This window comes from Zootoca vivipara, chromosome 5 (assembly GCF_965207765.1).
Source record: "Zootoca vivipara chromosome 5, rZooViv2.hap1.1, whole genome shotgun sequence".
Lineage (NCBI taxonomy): Eukaryota > Metazoa > Chordata > Lepidosauria > Squamata > Lacertidae > Zootoca > Zootoca vivipara.
In genome coordinates, this window is record NC_142588.1 from 55,639,214 (window position 1) to 55,656,584 (window position 17,371).

The following is a 17,371-nucleotide window of genomic DNA, read 5'->3' on the forward strand; positions in this document are numbered from 1 at the left end:
TTCAATTCCTGGCATCAAGCTCCCTGCCTCAAATCCTAGAAAGCCACTGCCTGTCCGTGTGGGCAGCACTACTGGCGGAAAAAGCGGTTCAGAGACGGGGAAGGGACCAATCACTGAGCCTATAAAAAGCAGCCCGCGGCGAATAAGAAGTACGAAGGCTCCCATAGGCTGGCGGAGGGAGGCTCTTGCTCAATAGGAACTGCAGCTTTTCCAGCAGAGGATGCGCGCGGCGGCGGCCGCTTTCCGCGCTTCTGATTGGCCGGCTGTCTCAGGTGGGCGGGTCAGGCCGCCGCTTCCCTGAAGCGTGCGCTGCGCAGCGGAGCTGAGGCACAGCCGGGTCCTTCTGTCCAGGAAGTGTCGGCGGCCGCGGCGTTTGTCGGCGAGACGGGTGAGGTCGAGGTTGGACGTGGAAGGGGAGGCTCCGCCCTTTCGCCCTATTTGGGGCCGTAGGGCTTGTGGGCCGCTTGTGTAGAGGTAGGTGGGACGAGCCGGCGGCGCCTCCTCCTCCGGCGGAGCTCTGTGGCTGCCCCGCAAACGGAGCGCTTGTTCCGTCGGAGCCTCCGGGGTCCAGCTCATCAAGAACTGAATTCCCGTTTTTCGTTTCTTTTCCGGGAAGGGGCTGCTGTGCCGCGATGTGCGGAAGTGCAGCAGATGAAGCTTACCCTACGCTGGGAGGTTCTGATAGAGAGCGCTTCACCTGCTGGATTTCTGCCTGCCATGGCGCAGGAGTCCCTGGGGGGGGGGAGGAGAGAAGAGGCTGGTAATTTTAACCTCCTTATCTGGAGGAAGACATTTTGCCTGCCTCCCAACTGCTCAGCTAGCAGGCCTTGCTGTTTTGTTTCCCCCCTTTTGATTCATCCGGAGTGACCCAGGTAGTGACATTGCCAATATCAAATAAGTTGCAGAAAATGATCTGGTCATTCCTCTCTCCACCTGAACGTGTTCCTCCTGTGTCGCAGATGCACCCCACATTCTCGGATGCTGTATTCTGAGTATCACTTAATGTGGACTGCTTGTCCCTTGTCACCCTGGACCTGCCCTGCCAGAGTAGCTAAAAAGGATTACAAGAATGGATTCCCTCTGTGCCTTTGATGCATGTTTATGAAAAGATATTTAATATGTGCTTGCAGTTGTGGGTGTATAACATAAATTATTAGGCCAGATTAATTAGCACACTGTTGGCATGCCTTTTGATGTATATGGCATAGGGTTACAAGGGCCGTTTCCCCACCCTGACTCCCAGGCAGCTGCAGTTGTTGTTTGCAAAAGGAGGAGATGCTTTTGAGGAGCTTTCCCATGGCTCTGCAGCTCTTGGGACATTCTGAGATTTGTGTGTTAGCTCGCCCTTTCATGCAAGTTGTGGGGAAAAAGTGACACCTGTTGTAGGTATCTCCAAGGGCGTACCCACCATGGGGCAAGTTAGGGCAGCTGCCCTACTCTAGAAGCCAGCTGCCCCCCCCCACAAGGGCGTACCCACCGCGGGGCAAGTGGGCCGCAGGCTGCCCCTCCCTAGAAGCAGGGCTGGTGGGCAGAGGCGGAGCACAGCCCGGTGGAGCGCGGGTTCGACATTCCCGCCGCGCCGCACCCTCCCTCCAGCTCCCCGCCACGCCCTCAAGCAAGGCCAAGCACGGTGGGGAACCAGGGAGCGCGGCGCGGTGGGCGGGAACGCCGAACTCGCGCTCCGCTGGGCTGGGCTCCGCCTCTGCCCACCAGCCCTGCTTCTAGGGAGGGGCACAGCCCGGCGGAGCGCGAGTTCGCTGTTCCCGCCCGCCGCGCTGCGCCCTCCCTCCAGCTCCCCGCCGCGCCCTCTGGCAAGGCCAAGCGCGGCGGGGAACCAGAGAGTGCGGCGCGGCAGGCGGGAACGCTGAACTCGCGCTCCGCTGGGCTGGGCTCCGCCTCCGCCCACCAGCCCTGCTTCTAGGGAGGGGCACAGCTCGGCGGAGCGCGACTTCGCCGTTCCCGCCCACTTTGTGGCCCCTCCCCTTCCATGCCTTGGCCCCTCCCCTTGCCCCCCCCCTAGTTTTGATCCTGGGTACGCCCATGGGTATCTCTGTTTCTCATGACTTGCCCAGTCATAGTGAATGCAGTTCCTTTGCATGGAGGGATGTGGGCACTGCACTTCCCAAAGGTCATCTCTGTTGTTTCCTTCATACTAGGAGGTGGGGAAGAGTTGACTATTTTTATTGTTCATTTTGTTGTGTTCCTCTCGACCTTCACTTCTACAGTATGCAGGTTCCAGAGCGTGAGGGTGGAGCGACCACAGGGAATGGACTGGACAGCCCCACGGCTTCCGATTCCCAGCCAGTTTCTCCTTTGCCACCCAAGCCCCCTTCCTTGGATCTCTTCAATCTAGTAGTATCCTACAAGCGACTGGAGCTGTACTTTGAACCACTGCAGGATATTGCGGAAGGGGTGTGGTTTCTCCTCAGGTTGGTGCCCAGCTTCTTCGTTGCACCTTGTGGGTGATGGTTGTGGTGGAGCTAGAGAAATTTTTGTTGTTGTCTCCTGCCATGTTGGAGGGCAGAAAAGCACAGACTCTTTGGGAGTCTCACTTTTACAAGTGGGAGAAAAAAGAGAGAAGAGGAGTCCTCCTGGCCAAATATTTAATTCCACTTGTTCTAAGAGATACCAAGCATTCAGCATGGGAAACACTGTGTGCAGTTGGGCTTAAACAAGATATGCTGCTGCATTTGTGACTATGCTAGTGTCTGTGGCTGATTGCAACATCCCCCCCCCTTTAAAAAATACCCTGCCCTTACCTTGCTTGTGTCTTCATTCAATCTAATTTGATTTCTTATTCATATACTGTTTTTCTGTGTTACTGTGCTCAAGGCAAGTTAATGTACTCCATGACCCGAGACCTAAACTTAGGCTTGCCCTTCCCACCCCCACCATTTTCATGTTCATACCTCATTTGTACAGCTAAATATCCTTTTGGAGTGGCAATAAATGCTTGATCATGTATGTTTCACAGCTGGCAGATGCCTCTCTGCTCCCTCCTTACTTGCCTGGGCCTCAACTTTCTGCTGCTGACTCTTAGTGAAGGTGAGAAAAGTTGGACCTTTGTGCTGGGGACCCAATAGGCCTCCTTTCAGGTATGATGTGAGCCATGGGGGGATTGATCCCGTGGGGAATGGAATATGTTATTGGGCGCAGATTATGAGGGCTAGCAGTACCAATTGTGAGAGGTAGTAAGGGAATAGAGTGACTGGCAGGCAGATGGGCCTGCTTTCAGGTGGTTTATGGGGTAGTACATAGAAAGCTGCCTTATATCAAGTCAGGCCATTGGTATGTCAAGCTCATTATTGTTGACAGTGACTGGCAGCAGTTTTCCAGGTGTTGAGAAAGAAGACATTCCCCATCCTACCTGGAGATACCAGGGATTGAAACTGGGGCCTTCTCTGTTCAAAGCAAACGCTCTACCATATAGGTGATAGTGGTACAGGTGTGTTGTGACTGGCCAAACAGTGGGGTGGTAAAATGATCTCTGCATCTATCCCACCTTTCATTCCAGCTGCGTGGTATGGGCTTTGCGTCCTACTGATCTCGGTGCCAGCCATGCTGGGCTACCTGCAGGAGACCTGCCGCATCCGCCTGAGTGAAGAAGAGCTGGCACGTCGTAGGTACCACAGCGTGCGGCGTGAGGATGTGAGGAAAGTTCAGCTTGCACGACATGAGGCTGTGGCTGAAGTGAAGGGCTTGTAAGTGCTCTTAGGGAAGGATGGAGAAAATGAGTTGACCCGTAGGTGGATCCCTTTGAAGTATGTGATTGGAGGGGTGCTTCTTGGGCTTCTTGTTCACACTACACATTTTTTTCCTGATGGTGAATATTGCACTCGTTCTGAATCCACTGGGCTTAATAGTCAACCCGTTGCAAGATCGAGATTTCCACCTCTTTATTGTGTTTTTCTCTTGTGGTTTTTTTTTGTAACAATTTTTCTGTGTTTTGTTTGAATATTTCCATTGTAGATAAGTAATGTGCAATTGTTACCCTGAATAGTGGGAGCAATTTAGCCTGCAGAACTATTTAGTGGTCTTTCTGTTCACAATTTGTGTGGTATTCCATTATTTCCCTTCTTTTGTTTTCCATGATTTCAGCCTCTTCACTTAACAATGACTTTTTCATCTATTTTTGACCAGCTGATTTTTCCTTTTGAGTTTTTATTTCTCCCAATCATTTGTGTGTGTGTTTTTTTACACAATGATATTTCAGGTGCACAACTACATAGCTCTGAAGCTGTGCCCAGTAGGCCACGATAATCCATTTCTTCTTCTGCTTCTTCTTCCAACAACCATGCACTTGTGCTGTTGAAGAGCTGTGCACAACTGCAGAGAATTGATCTTTTAATGTTTAAGTAAACAGCTGCACAGGCACTAGCACAGGCCAGTGTGTGTCATGGAGGCTTTTTTGGGGGTGGGCAGGCAGTGTCTTCCCAAATGGACCTTATCACGGATACCGCCCACAGCATTCTAACAGATGCATTACACAGTTGGCCAGCAACCCAGGCGTTTGTGTCAAATCTTAGTGGTTGAGGGGGAAGGTTGGGGACTATATTTAGGGATAGTCCATATGATATTGCAGATGCTACCCATTTCAGCATTGCTGTGGGGCAAGAATTGTGTCATGACTGTGGGGAATATAATTGCACACTAACGTTGTGTGTGTGGAATATAGTGGTGACCCCACTTTTAAGAAACTCTGGGAGAGCAGTGCTGACTCCTCCTCTAGGTTAGCTACCTTCCAAGGTGCATTACTGCACTACTGCTATTCACCCTTTGGGGGCATTGTGCACCCTTGCTAGTTGGGAGTGTGGCTCTAGGAGGAAGAGTTACGAAGCATTTACATGACTCTCCTGCCCATGCCGCAAAGTACTTCCTCCTTCCAGGACAGTGGATCGATTTCAATCACCAGGCAAGAAGCCTCATTTTTAAGTCATTGATTTTAATCAACTTTTCCATTTGTACAGTTATTTTCCCCAAGAAATGGGTGTTTTTGCTGCTCGATAGAGCTATTAAAACATATTGATTCACAACTAAATGCAACCGTTACTTCAGATTTACTACATTTATTACCTACTTATGAGGAAGACACACTACTGGTGCATCCTTTTGTTTAAGAAACAATGGATTTTGATGATGATGATATTTTAAAAATAGGGTTTTTTAAAAAATTAACATATTGTATTACTTCAGCGTATCTGTACAGACAAGGATTTGCAAGTCAAATTTCAGAAGACACCAGAATTTCCCTAAGTCAAGGACTGGCGGTTAGCTGCTCTGATCGATGTTTTATCAGAACATAACACTTTATCACAGAGCTGTGAATTCAGAAAGTGGCTTATTTTTTGAGACCTGCAACTTAGGGAGAAACAGCTGGAATCCAAGCGCAAGTTCTCCCTTTTCCCCATTACTTCCCTACCCAAAGTTGACCATGCCAGTAGGCACTTTGTCAGCATTTCGCACAAGGTGTTAGAGCCTGATAGCCTACCGATCCATCATATGACTCACTGTGTTGTAGCTGGTGAACTCAAATCTCTTTCTTTATGGGAGTCTGCATTCTTTCATCTGAAAGTTAAGAGCAGAGGTGCCATGTTATTACATGCCCCTTTAGTATATAGGGTCCAGGCAAGCCGTGGTTAGGATTGCACTGTTAGTTTTGTGGCAACTCCGAAGTTGTCATTATTCAGATTTGTGGCTATAGGAAAGAGACGCCCAAAATTGCTTCAGCAGTGGATGTGAACCCAGGGTCTCCTATGCTCCACAGACAGAGTGCTGGACTCCAAATCATGCTGGCTTTTGTCCCCTTTGTTAAACTTACACAGTTGCTTACTGTATCCAACTTGCCTGCCTGGAGCTAGCTGGCATAGGAAGTTCATCCTATGCAGGGCTCATCCTGACTATGCCCTGTGTGGATGAGGGAATCTGTTTTGAACTTCAGCCTTTTCCCTGCAATTGTCTTGAACTGAATGAGGGGCTGGGGATCACTTTTCTCCATTTGTGAAGCAGCTTGGGCATAGGTTGCTGCAGTGGCTGTGAGGTTGTGAGCAGAGGAACATGTTTAACTCTGCTGTGATCTCCTTTTCCAGCTTAATCCAATTAGAGGCCCTCTTGAACCGGCTGTGTGGCAGTTGTGAGGCTGTCTACCGTGTCATCTACTGGGAGAACCCTTCTCTCTCTTCACAGTGAGTGTTGCCTTAGGAATGCTTTGTGGGAGCTAGGTATCTTGGGCTGGTTGGATGCAGAGGAATGGTGGGAGGAACCAGCTGGGGAACCCGCAAGGGAAGAAGGCTCAGAGCCCTGGGATTGGTGGTGGGATGATGATGATGATGATGATGAGTGGTCAGAGGGAGAAGACTGGGAGGAGGAGGTGTCAGAAGCTGAACAGGTATCAGGGCTTAGTGAGCTGGGAGAGTCTGTGACAGACAGACATCCAGAATCAGGGGCAGAAGCTGAAGCAGGAGGGGAGGGAAGCCAAGAGGCAGAGAGAGTCTGGCTGGGGAAGGTGTCTCCCCCTCCTGCTGCGACAAGCTCCCCTCCCCCCTGGTCTCCCAGAAAGAGGTATGAAAAGGGTGGAGGAGAAGTTAGTTTCATGCTGGTGCAGTCTCAGATTGCTTGGGGGAAACCCTGGAGAGGAGGGAACTAAGGCAGATGTGAGCAGATGGGGACCTTCAGTCTTAGCAACTGCTTCATGGGGGCAAGACCTGCCGGAGATGAGTTGCATTGCTCATTAGGCCTGACACTCCTGTGCAGATCCTGCTTTTGCTAATAAAGAGTTAACTCCAACTTGTTTGGTGTTATTTATTGTCAGCTCGCTCCTGTCACTGGGACATTGCTGCCTTGCTGCTTTGGGGGGGGGTTTGCAGGCTTGGTTACTGGGTCACTTTACAGAGGTCCGGGGTTCCTGCCTCCCCCCTCATATTGGGTACGGTAGGTGTCCATGGCCATATATATCATGGCTGGTGTTCATAGGGAAGCTATCTGGCTGCATCTGGCTGAACAGGTTTGCCCAGATTGAGGGGAGGTTATTTGCTTGAAAGGTAGACAAAGGAAGGTGATGTCATCATCATCATCATCTCATTTTATTTGTATGCCACCTTTCCACAGTTAAAACAATGCTCAAGGCGGCTTACAATATGAAAAGATTTACATAGTTACAAACATAGCAAAGTAGTCATAAAAATAAACAAAACACATCAAAACCTACATAACCAAACTGAACAGTTTCCACATAAAAATAAAGATACCAAAAAAATCATATCAATAACAGTAAAAACTCCAGACAGAACTTCCCCCAAAATACCCCAGTCCTTTCTGGACAGCAGCAGCAGCAGCAGCAGCTGCAGCAGCAGTTCTTATGAAGCCTGTCAGGCCCCATCCTAGGACAGGTGGAGAGAGGCTCCCAGCAGGTGCTCTCTGTTCCATATCCAAGAGTGATGGGCGGCTGGACAGGCTTGAGGTGCTCTCAAGGCACCTGGCTGTCATCCTGATGCCCAGGTGTGTCATGCCCCTTCTGCTCCTTTTTTTGCCCAGGTTTTATGGGATGCTGATGGCTTCCGTTTGTGCTCTGTACCTGCTGCCATTATGTTGGGTCTTTGTGCTGCTCAATAATGCTCTTTTCTTGGGTAACGTGGCATTTTATCAAGGTAAGAGATTGCTCTTCTCTCCTGCACCCCTCTGTTCCATTGGAACCTTGAGGCAGTAAGCTGCAGCTGCTGACTGGAGACAGGGTGCCCAGGGTCAAGGCTTTCTTTGCTGTAGACCTGTGTGAGGCAGGGATATGTGTTGTACCCACCCCTGCTGCTACCATATCTTATTCCAAATTAGGGCACAGTGTGTAGCTGCTAGCTGCCCCAGTCACATAAATGCTGCCCCAGCATTCAAGTCGCTCTGTTCCTTGGGCACAGCTTGGTAGTGGAAGCCTTTTCCATTTAGAGGTGTCCCAGTGGGGAAGCAGATCTTGATACGCTAAGGATAAACTGCCTGTTGCAGAAAACAGGGGGTTATCACAAGGAAGACAGTCCTTTGCTGGAAAACAGTTTTGGTGTGTGTTGTGAACATTTGCCCTCAATGCATCTCCTTCTGGAATTTTGTTTGTGTGGGATGGTGGCAGGAAAGAGTGAAAACAGGCATGAACCTATTCAGAGCACAGCTCTTTTCACAGTGCCCACTCAGAGTGAAGGCACTGCTTTCTGGCCTCACTTTGAATAGGCTTTGTGAGGATGTTGGAGCAGTGGCCAAGGGGCTGTGAATATCAGCAAACAATTGCAGCCCACCCCCAAACAACACAAATAAGTAAATGGGGGTGGGGAGATGGGGGTGGGTTCAGGGAACACTCCAGTCTCCTGAGTTTTGTGCTGAAAATGTGTGCTGGAGAATATTTACTGCGGTGGTAGATAGCCTTTTTCCTTGTCTACTGAGGAGCTATGGGGTTATGGACAGTTCTGTCTGGGAGTGAGATTAGTGCTAGAGAACTGGAGGGATTCAGGTAGGCCTGCTGGTGTTTTAAATACCATGAGCTACATTGGACATTGGTTGCTGGTGTGCCAGTATCTACCATATTTTCTGGCGTATAAGACGACTGGGCGTATAAGACGACCCCCAACTTTTCCAGTTAAAATATAGAGTTTGGGATATACTCGCTGTATAAATAAGACGACCTGGCGTATAAGACGATCCCTGACTTTTGAGAAGATTTTCCTGGGTTAAAACGTAGTCTTATACGCAGGAAAATACAGTACTTCTTGGGTGTTTGGCTTGGAGATAGGCTTGAATGCCATGCTGTTCCTCCAGTGCTGAAAGCCTGGACTGTTTGCTGCAAGGCTTTTCCGAGCTTCTAATGAATGTCCAACCATTACCCTTTTCCTGTCCCTCCCTAGTGTTGCTGGAGCTGAAATCTGCTGTAGAGCAGCGTTTGGGCCTCAAGCCCGTTTCTAGGACTCCAGAGCCAGTGGAGCTGGAAGCTGGAGAAGTCGGGTCTGGATCCCTGCCAGACCGGACACCTACGCCCACTAGTACCGAGGTAAGGCATGGTAGAAGAATAGACGGGTCTGTGTTGCCCACTTCCAAGTAGAATGAGAATTGATATGCTCATCCAAAGTGCCCAGAGAGTATTGTTTTGTCTTTTGGAAATGCCTGAGGTCATAGTTCATCCTGGCCTGCATAACAGTCTTATTATCTGGTGGCTTCGTCGTTGATTCCAGATCTACAGTCCTAGGAAATGTGTCCCAGGCCAGAGCACAGAAGACAAACTTCCATCTTGCTTCTTTTGGTTGTGGTTCCATGTATCTCTCCGCCACCCCTCCCAGTCTTCTGTAGGATAGGGAATGATGGAAAGTGCGGCCCTCCATATGTTGTTGGACTCCGATCCCCACCAGCGCCAGCTGGCCTGGTCAGTGATGTCGTCCAACAACACTTGGAGGACCACAAGCCATAGTGTGCAAAGTAAGGTCCTGATGGGAGTGGCAGAGAAATTTCGAAAGGGGTAAAGCTATGCATCGTGAATGAAAACCTCCCAGACCCTGTTCCCAATCTTGTTTTGCCTACACAGGTACGTCTATTTAGGGCAGCTGCCATCCTTGTTCTGTCCCTTTCTTGCTACTTTTCAGAGTTCCCAAACTTTTGAGTTGCAGCTGGTTAAGGGGAGGTGCACCTGGAACCTACTGTTGAAATGTGGAGCCTCAAAGATTGTGCCTGGCTTAATTTTCTCCAGTTTGGTGCTTAAAAGTATAGTAATGTTTTCAGCTTGTCCCTGTCTCATTTTTTTTAACAACTTAGCTAAGTTTACATGAAAATGTGAAAGGGCGATGCCCTTCTCCCCCTTCAGGCAGCCTTCACTGCTTGTCCCTGTGTTTTCCCTTTGTGCTGCTCATTAAGGCATTTCGGGATCTGCATACCAGCATTGTTCGGGGTCCAGGCAGGAGGGGAAATGCAGCCTCGTAGCTTCCATGTTCCTCTTGCATTTGGGTAGCTGGAATGGGATGGGGCCATCTGTGTAGCACCCCTCTTGGATTCATTTACCACTGTTTCAAGGACTGGTGGGCCTTGCTTCCTTAGTCTTGCAACATCAGAACAGCCTCTTGGATCAGGCCAATGGCCCATCTAGTCCGGCATCCTGCTCTCACAGTGGCCACCCAGGTGACTGTGGGAAGCCAGCAAGCAGGATTTGAGTAGAAGAACCCTTGCCCCTCCTGTGGTTTCCAGCAACTTTCATTCAGAAGCATTGCTGCCTCCAACTGTTACGTTTTTTGCTTCCCCCATAGGATTTGACCCCTGGCAGTGTGGAGGAAGCAGAGGAGGCAGAGCCTGATGATGAATTCAAGGATGCTATTGAGGTATGTGCCCTGAGAGAGCCTCCTAGGGCTTGGACTGATCTGTGCTGTGCTGTGGTGGAGTCAGGTGATGTTGCTAGGCCAGCAAGTTTAAGGGGGCGCCCGTCATCCTGTCACTTAAGGGCAGCACATCAGAGTCCATGTCTGTGATGCAGTGAACATTTTGGTATGGGAAAGAGAGAGAAATAGGGGACTTTAGACAGTGTGCTTTGGGTACACCTTTTATGGGCACACCCAGCCCAGCTTGGGCTGGGCTCTTCTGGACATCATCTCTTGTCTTTTCTCTTTGCTGCGGGAGCAGGAGACCCAGCTGCTAGTAATGGTGAGTGCGGGAGCTGGGCCACCCTGCCCTTTGAGCCAAAACTCACTTCAGTTGCTCATGCAAAGTTGATGTCTTTGCCGTGTTCTTTGCCCTGATTGTGCCCACCTTCCCAAGCTGGAAACCTGGCTGCAACCCTTCCACCAGCTCGGCATTTTGTGTGTTGCCCACGGTTGGCCCAGCCTTTCCTTGTCTTCAGTGCTTTGTCTGTGGGCGGTGCCCCCCGTGCGCCCTTGTCCTCCTGCCCCCAGAGTAGGCACTGTGTGAACCGGCTGCTCCTTGACATGCTTCCCTCTCCACCTTCCCAGGAGGATGATGACGTCTCCCACTGCTCAGCGGAATTCGACATGGGCCTTCCTGACAACCCCTTCATGATGAGCAAGAACGAGGTGATTCGCAGCAGGGTGTCACGGCTGACGGAGCGGCTGCGGAAGCGCTACCCAACCAACAATCTCGGTACAGGATTTGGGAGGGTGTGTGGAAGTGGCAAGAGTGGATGGTGCAGTGGGACATGTGTCTTGTTGGGACTGAAGCGGGGAACTGTGTGGATGAGCTTTCCTCAACCTGGTGAGGAAAGCTGGTGCCCTTCAGATGCTTTAGCCTGCAGCTCCAACCAGCATGGTCTTGATGGTTTGGGCTAATGGGGCTGTAGTCCAAAACATCTGGGGGGCACCAGGTTGTGGAAGGGGGGTGGAGAAGATTGGCAGAATGGGAAGACTCTGGCCCAGTTGCTGCCACAGAGGAGGCCTGCCTGATGTTAGATGCCAGAAACATGCCATTGTTCCCAGGGCTGTATGTCCTTGGAGCTTTAAAAATATGTGAGCTGAGGTCACTTCGGATTGTGAAATATTGTTGCAGAGGAATAATTTTACAGGCAAGGTGCGGGTGGGGTGGGGTTAAGCGCTAACATTTTTACAAATAGCCCCTTAACTCCCTTTTTTTCATAACCTCCGGAAACTGGACTTGTGAGTTCCTACTTGCCAGTGTAACATGTCATTCTGCCCTGAGAGAGATATGAGCAAGCCTACTTAGTGAAGCTGAGTGGTTAGTTGTATCAGGCCCAAGTCTTTGTTCCTGTTCCAAGTCTAGCACTTGATCACTTATGCCACGCTGGAATCTCATCCTGATGATGCCAAATTCCACATTTATACGGGTTACGGCCACCTCTGCTCTTGGCACAACTTTGCGGCGTGGAGGATTGACATCACCTGGGAGGTGCAGTGTGTGGACCCATTTCAAATCTCCTCGGATCAAGGGTCCTGAAGATAGCCCTCAGTGGGATGCCCTCTTGGCACGTGGTCCCACCTGGATGAGCCTCCTGGACTGTCTAGTGGGGCAGCAGGTTGTGCTGGGCCTTTTAGTAGGAAAGGACTGTGGGCAGGGCAATATTTCTATGCAATTTGGTGGAGGAAGAAGAGGCACCAGGTTTGACCGTTACAGGTTTCTTCTCTGATTTTCCGCAGGGAACTGTGCAAGCTGTTCAGCCACTTTCTCTGTGTTAAAGAAGAGGGTGAGTCTCTGGCCCAGCATGCCCCCAACCACTCCTTTCCCATTTCCTGCTGCTCTGCCTTGTGGATCTCAAGCCTGACCTCTGGTCAGCAGTGATTGACCTCCTTGAATCCTTGCATTTGAAGGAATGGCTTCCTAGGACCTTGTTCCTATAGCTGTGTTTGTCTCTCTTTCCTTCCCTCCAGCGGAGCTGCAGCAACTGTGGGAACAGTTTCTGCTCCAGGTGCTGTTCCTTCAAAGTTCCCAAGAGCTACATGGGGGCTACAGGTGAGTGAGGAGTGGGAGAGCGAGAGATGGCCTTTCTGGCAGGCAGCTGGGGAGTCGGCTCCTCCTTCTTTGTGCGCTTGCTGTTTCCCTTCTGGGGGAATGGCTTGGTGTAATTCTCACTGTTTCTAATGAATGCTACAGTGGGGAGATAGCAGAGGACACAGAAGCTTTCTCTCTCTCTTGGGGTGTGTGTCTGAGGGCAAGTGAAGGCTTGTTGGGTTCTGTGGGTGGAAAGCTGCACAGTCCACTTGGTGGGCCCTGAGTCTCTGATTGGTGCTTTCTACTGCAGCCCCTGATGCCCAGCGGGAGACCGTCTTTGTCTGCGGGCAGTGCAACCAAGCGCTCGTCAAGTGAGAAGCCGATCTGGAGCCCTGCCCTCTGCGGAATTCGCTCTGCGTCTCGCCCCGTATTTGCCGATACTTGCGGGGAGCGAAGCAACAGCACACTGCACTCTTCCACTCTTCCCTGTCTTATCTAATAGGAGAGGGGCTGGTGCAGTTGCCACGTGTGCCCCTCCCTCTGTGAGCAGCTGGTGAGAGGTCCTGCACTCATGATTAACAGCATAGTAGGAGACTCGTGCACTAGACTACTGTAGGCGCTTCCCTCCTTCCTCGACCCAGAAGCAAAAAAGTCCTTTGCCCCCATTTTCCCTATCAGGAAGCTGGCCTTCCTCACCTCGCAAGGTGGCTCATGGTACTTGGACTGCCAGGCACCTGTGTTTTGTGTTTCACTACTGAGCGAGATGCTGCGTGTTTGGAAGGGGAAGCTGGGTCTTCCTCTGGGTGGCATCTGTAAGTTGGCTCTGCTGTGTAAAGAAGGCAGACGTGTGTTGCCCCAAGCAGGGCTGATTGTGTTATGCAGCTGGACCTGTTTCCTCTCCCTGTGTCAGATATGGATGGCATCTCTTCCCTCCCCACCATTGACTTTGCTCTTTCTAGATAGCTTTTAGCCAAAGCTCTTCAGTCTGGCCCAATCTGGAACTGGCATTGTCCTTCCCTTTGATGCTTTGCTGTGTTGGAGGGAGCAGAAGCTACTGCAGCCAATGGGAGTTCATCACAAAGCCCATCTGGAGGATTGAGGCAATTGCCCTGCGATGTGGATCCTTCTTACAGGAGAGAAGAGTTTTGTTTTTATTTTTGCTGCTCTCTAGCAGACTTACACACACACACATGCATATATATAAATAAATAAATATATATATGAGCAATAAATAGTGTCCTTGGCAAGTGGAGCCAGTGCTCCTAGTATCTGAAATGGCTTTTGATGTGATGAAGGCGGAATGGGCAACAGGGGTCCTAGTTATGCATAAAGCTTGCTGTGGAAACGAGCCTTAGGAGTGTATCTGCAAGGTGAAATAATCAAATCCAGGGGGTGCTAGATGGAGAAGATTAGATGAGGTATCTGGGGGCAGCAGGGCAGAAGAAGGGAGAGTGGAGCATACAGGATGTCGGGATCTAAACAAAACAAAAAAAAAAAACCAGACCACTGTGTTTTGAGAAATACATACAGGCTATAGTCTATTGAGGCAAGTGGGATGGAGAGCTGTAGAGGAGGCATGGATGTTGGCCAAGTTCCCGTACAATGTGTAAAGATGGACTAATGTTGCAAACTGGACCACAGTAAGTGGGGAGGTGTACTGGGAGTGCATGGCAACTCATTTTCCAGCTCTTTGGGGTGAAGCTTTTTAAATTGGGGGTGGGGTGAGGGGCAGGAACACAAAGAGATACAAAACCAGACATGGGCGTAGGCAGGGGGCAGGAGGGGGCAATTGCCCCCCCTAGAAGCAAAGGCTGAGGGGCGCAGTGTGGCAGCCCCAGGCTCCCGCTCCCAGCGCGAAGCTCCAGAGTCGCGCAGGGAACGCGAGCCTGTGGCTGCCTCCTCCGCGCCTCCCAGGTCTTCGGAGGCCGCGGCCCCAGGCTACTGCTCCCGGCGCGAAGCTCCAGAGTCGCGCAGGGAACGCGAGCCTGGGGCCGCCTCCTCCGAAGACCTAGGAGGCGCAGGCCACGTGGCCCCGCCCACATTTCCGCTGTGGCCCCTCCCCTCCCGCCCCTTGCCCCCCCTAATTTTGATCCTGGCTACGCCCCTGAAACCAGACTGGAAATGGATTCAGGACAAACAAAAGGTACCTTTTCACACGATATAGAATACAGCTCCTGGAATTCATCACAGATGTGATGGCTGGTAGCTTAAATAGCTTTAAAATTGTGCAGGGAGGCTCTGCAAGTACAGGGGTCTCCCCACATCAGATGTTCACCCTCCGTGTGAGTGATGGGCCTTGGCTAACTTTCTTCCTGTTTGCTAGGGATGGAGGAGAAGTTCAGTTCGGTATGTATCTGAAGCCAAATGGTATCAAATCAACACTTTCCAAAACAATTCGTGAACTGAAAGTCAGCAATCCTTTGAAATTCACACTTAGCCAAATTTTGTGATGCAGTTCTCCAGCCAAGCGATGTTTACAGAAATGCACATATTTGTGTGTGAAAAATGAAGTTATTTGTGAAAATAGCATAGAAAATTACATTATGTTAGGGGAAATTGCTTGCAAAAATGTGTACACAAGTCAAAATTGCATATAACAACACGTCTATTCAGAGAAATGTGCACTAAAAGGCTGGTGAATTTTCATGAGGATTTTTAAAAAATTGCAAATTGCTGCAATGCGAAGAACTAAGATAGGAAATAAGAGAAACTGAGAGAATGAAATTGACAGATCCTTCGCTCTGTACTGCTTGCTGGTTGGTTGTATGTGTAAGTAGAGCAGGTGTAGGGAAATATGGTGCTTCTTTAAGGTAATCTGTAAAGGGAGGTTAAAACAACATTCTCTTGTGGATGGTTTTGAATATTGAGTTGTGGTGTAGCCTCTGCTTTCCCCTCAACCATCTTAGCAGGAAAAAGCATGGACAGACTCCTCAGTGCCATGTCACAGCTTGCTGGTGCTTAAATCTGGGGCTGAAATGTCACTGGTGATTTATTTGAATTCTAGTATGAAATAAACCATCCTTGGCAAACGAACACAGTCGCTGCTCTTGGAAATAACCTTAGGGAGAAGGTCAGGTTCTGTCATGGGTACAATGAGTGAGGAGAAAGGATTATAGAAAGAAAGAACAAGGCTTCCTTGTTAGCTAAAGTTCACACAATGTTCCTTGTGTTTAGAATCGCATCCTCCTCGGTTCCCTTCTGGTACTTACAGCAAGGCTTGAGATTCTATAGCTTACTCCCAAAGGCCAGATATCGGCGGCATTTTACACAGGTATAACACGGATTGAGATGACTTGTTTTATTTTATATTTTGGTACGGCGGCTCCTTGTAGAGTTTCAAAGTGCAACCGCACGGAGAGCTGGTCCTCCATGTTGCCTGGTCATAGCATGCGGCTGCCACCTCCCCATCATAAGGTTGGTAATGTGCAAGAGGACAAAGCGCCACATGGCAGGATGCTAACAGCTCGTTGGCTCTTGCACAATTGAGAAGCCACCCTCCTGCAACTGGTGGAACTTGGTCTTCAGCCTGAGCAGGATGATTCTTCAGGAGCAATTAGCCGACCTGGTGCAGCTGTATTATTAACTTTATAAATTGCTTGTTAACATGTCTCTCAAAGCAGCTCACAGACATACAGTAAAAACAGCTGAAATAGTTCTTTAAACAGTACAAAAAAACCCAACTCGGGTCCAAAATATAACATTGTGGAGATGGTACTCCCAATACTCGCTCAATAAACAGTATTTCTTAAAATTTCCTGTATTGTTAGCGCAGTGTGACATTTTAAGCTTCGCTAGATGGCGGTTTTCATACAGAACTGAGCATATGATAAAGAGTGCAGCGGTTGTGGCTCAATATGCAGCTTCCGGTATATTGAGAGATCTTGGCAGACTCTCCCGCTAAGATAATGCAAAAGCTTTTGTTCTATTTATTGCTGTGTGATCGCAGATGTAAGGATGTGGCAGTGCTGCAAGCTAGACCCAAGAACCACTGTGCTGCTGTGGGGGAACTCTTAACAGGGCCTGTATGGACATGGGAGTGAGGGATGTGAAGAGGGGACTTTAGTGCTGCAATGAAATCAGACGCTAAAGTTGCAGGTAATTTCCTGTGCCTTATTAGTATTTCTGCATCAAAAGGAAGTGTTGTTTCAAATTAAATTATGAAGGATGCTTCTGAATAAAATTAATATTAATTTGATAAACCCAGTGCCTTTTTAAGAAATCCACAAGTTTCCATAAATAATAATGTTGAGATAAAAGTCAAATGAGCGGAATGTATAAGTTGGCTTTTGCAAGCAAATTTGAGGCAGAAGAACTTGCTTAGCTTTCTCATTGATTTTCAGGGGAACTGAAAATGGAGTGCTACATTCATGATTAAAGCCTGCCGTTACCAGAATGATAATGGCAGTACTCTAAACACAACAATGATGCCAGAATTCAGTGTCCCTGAAGACCTTGACATGAAATAAATGCAGCATGAATACAGCATATGACTCAAAACATTGAGGCTGGGCCAGACCTAGTTCCCGCTGAAATCAATGGGGCAAGTTAGTTATGATATCAATGGGAATTAATTTTGAATTTGGATCTGCCATAAGCAGAAAATAAATATTTTATGAATACTTGGCTGAGCTGGAAATGCTATGCAGATGCTACAACATGAGTGCTCCAGCTTCATTTTGTGAAAGATTCATAAAAATAAATAAATCACCTCATGAAATGAAGTTGGAACACTTTAAATGAAAGACTTGAAATGTATAAAAATAATGAAAATATCCTGAATGACAGCAAGAGCAAGAGCTGTCTTAAGTTCTGCATGCATGTCCCCGAGATGAAACAAGGGTCAATGAAAATTTAAGCTATATGGTGGCAAAACCAAGCAGGCAAGATGGTGGTCAGGACAAGTTCTATGGGATTTATTAGAGTGGATATTGGACAGGATAGAAGATGGCAGACCTGTTTTCTTTAAAAA

General features: G+C 49.1%; 1 protein-coding gene across 2 annotated transcripts; it reads left to right on the forward strand.

Annotated features, from left to right (window-relative positions):
* Positions 1-375: 375 nt before the first annotated feature.
* ZFYVE27 (zinc finger FYVE-type containing 27) lies at positions 376-13,634 on the forward strand. 2 transcript variants are annotated; one of them, XM_035133218.3, is made up of 12 exons: positions 376-872; positions 2,226-2,429; positions 2,975-3,045; positions 3,515-3,701; positions 6,087-6,182; positions 7,531-7,643; positions 8,877-9,019; positions 10,260-10,331; positions 10,956-11,103; positions 12,111-12,157; positions 12,342-12,423; positions 12,713-13,634. In XM_035133218.3, the coding sequence occupies exons 2-12, from the start codon at positions 2,227-2,229 to the stop codon at positions 12,775-12,777; spliced, it is 1,227 nt and encodes a 408-aa protein (XP_034989109.1). In that variant the 5' UTR covers positions 376-872; position 2,226; the 3' UTR covers positions 12,778-13,634. The 2 variants fall into 2 exon arrangements, with proteins under 2 accessions (XP_034989109.1, XP_034989108.1); XM_035133217.3 differs by having other exon boundaries at positions 376-474.
* The last annotated feature ends 3,737 nt before the right edge of the window (positions 13,635-17,371 follow it).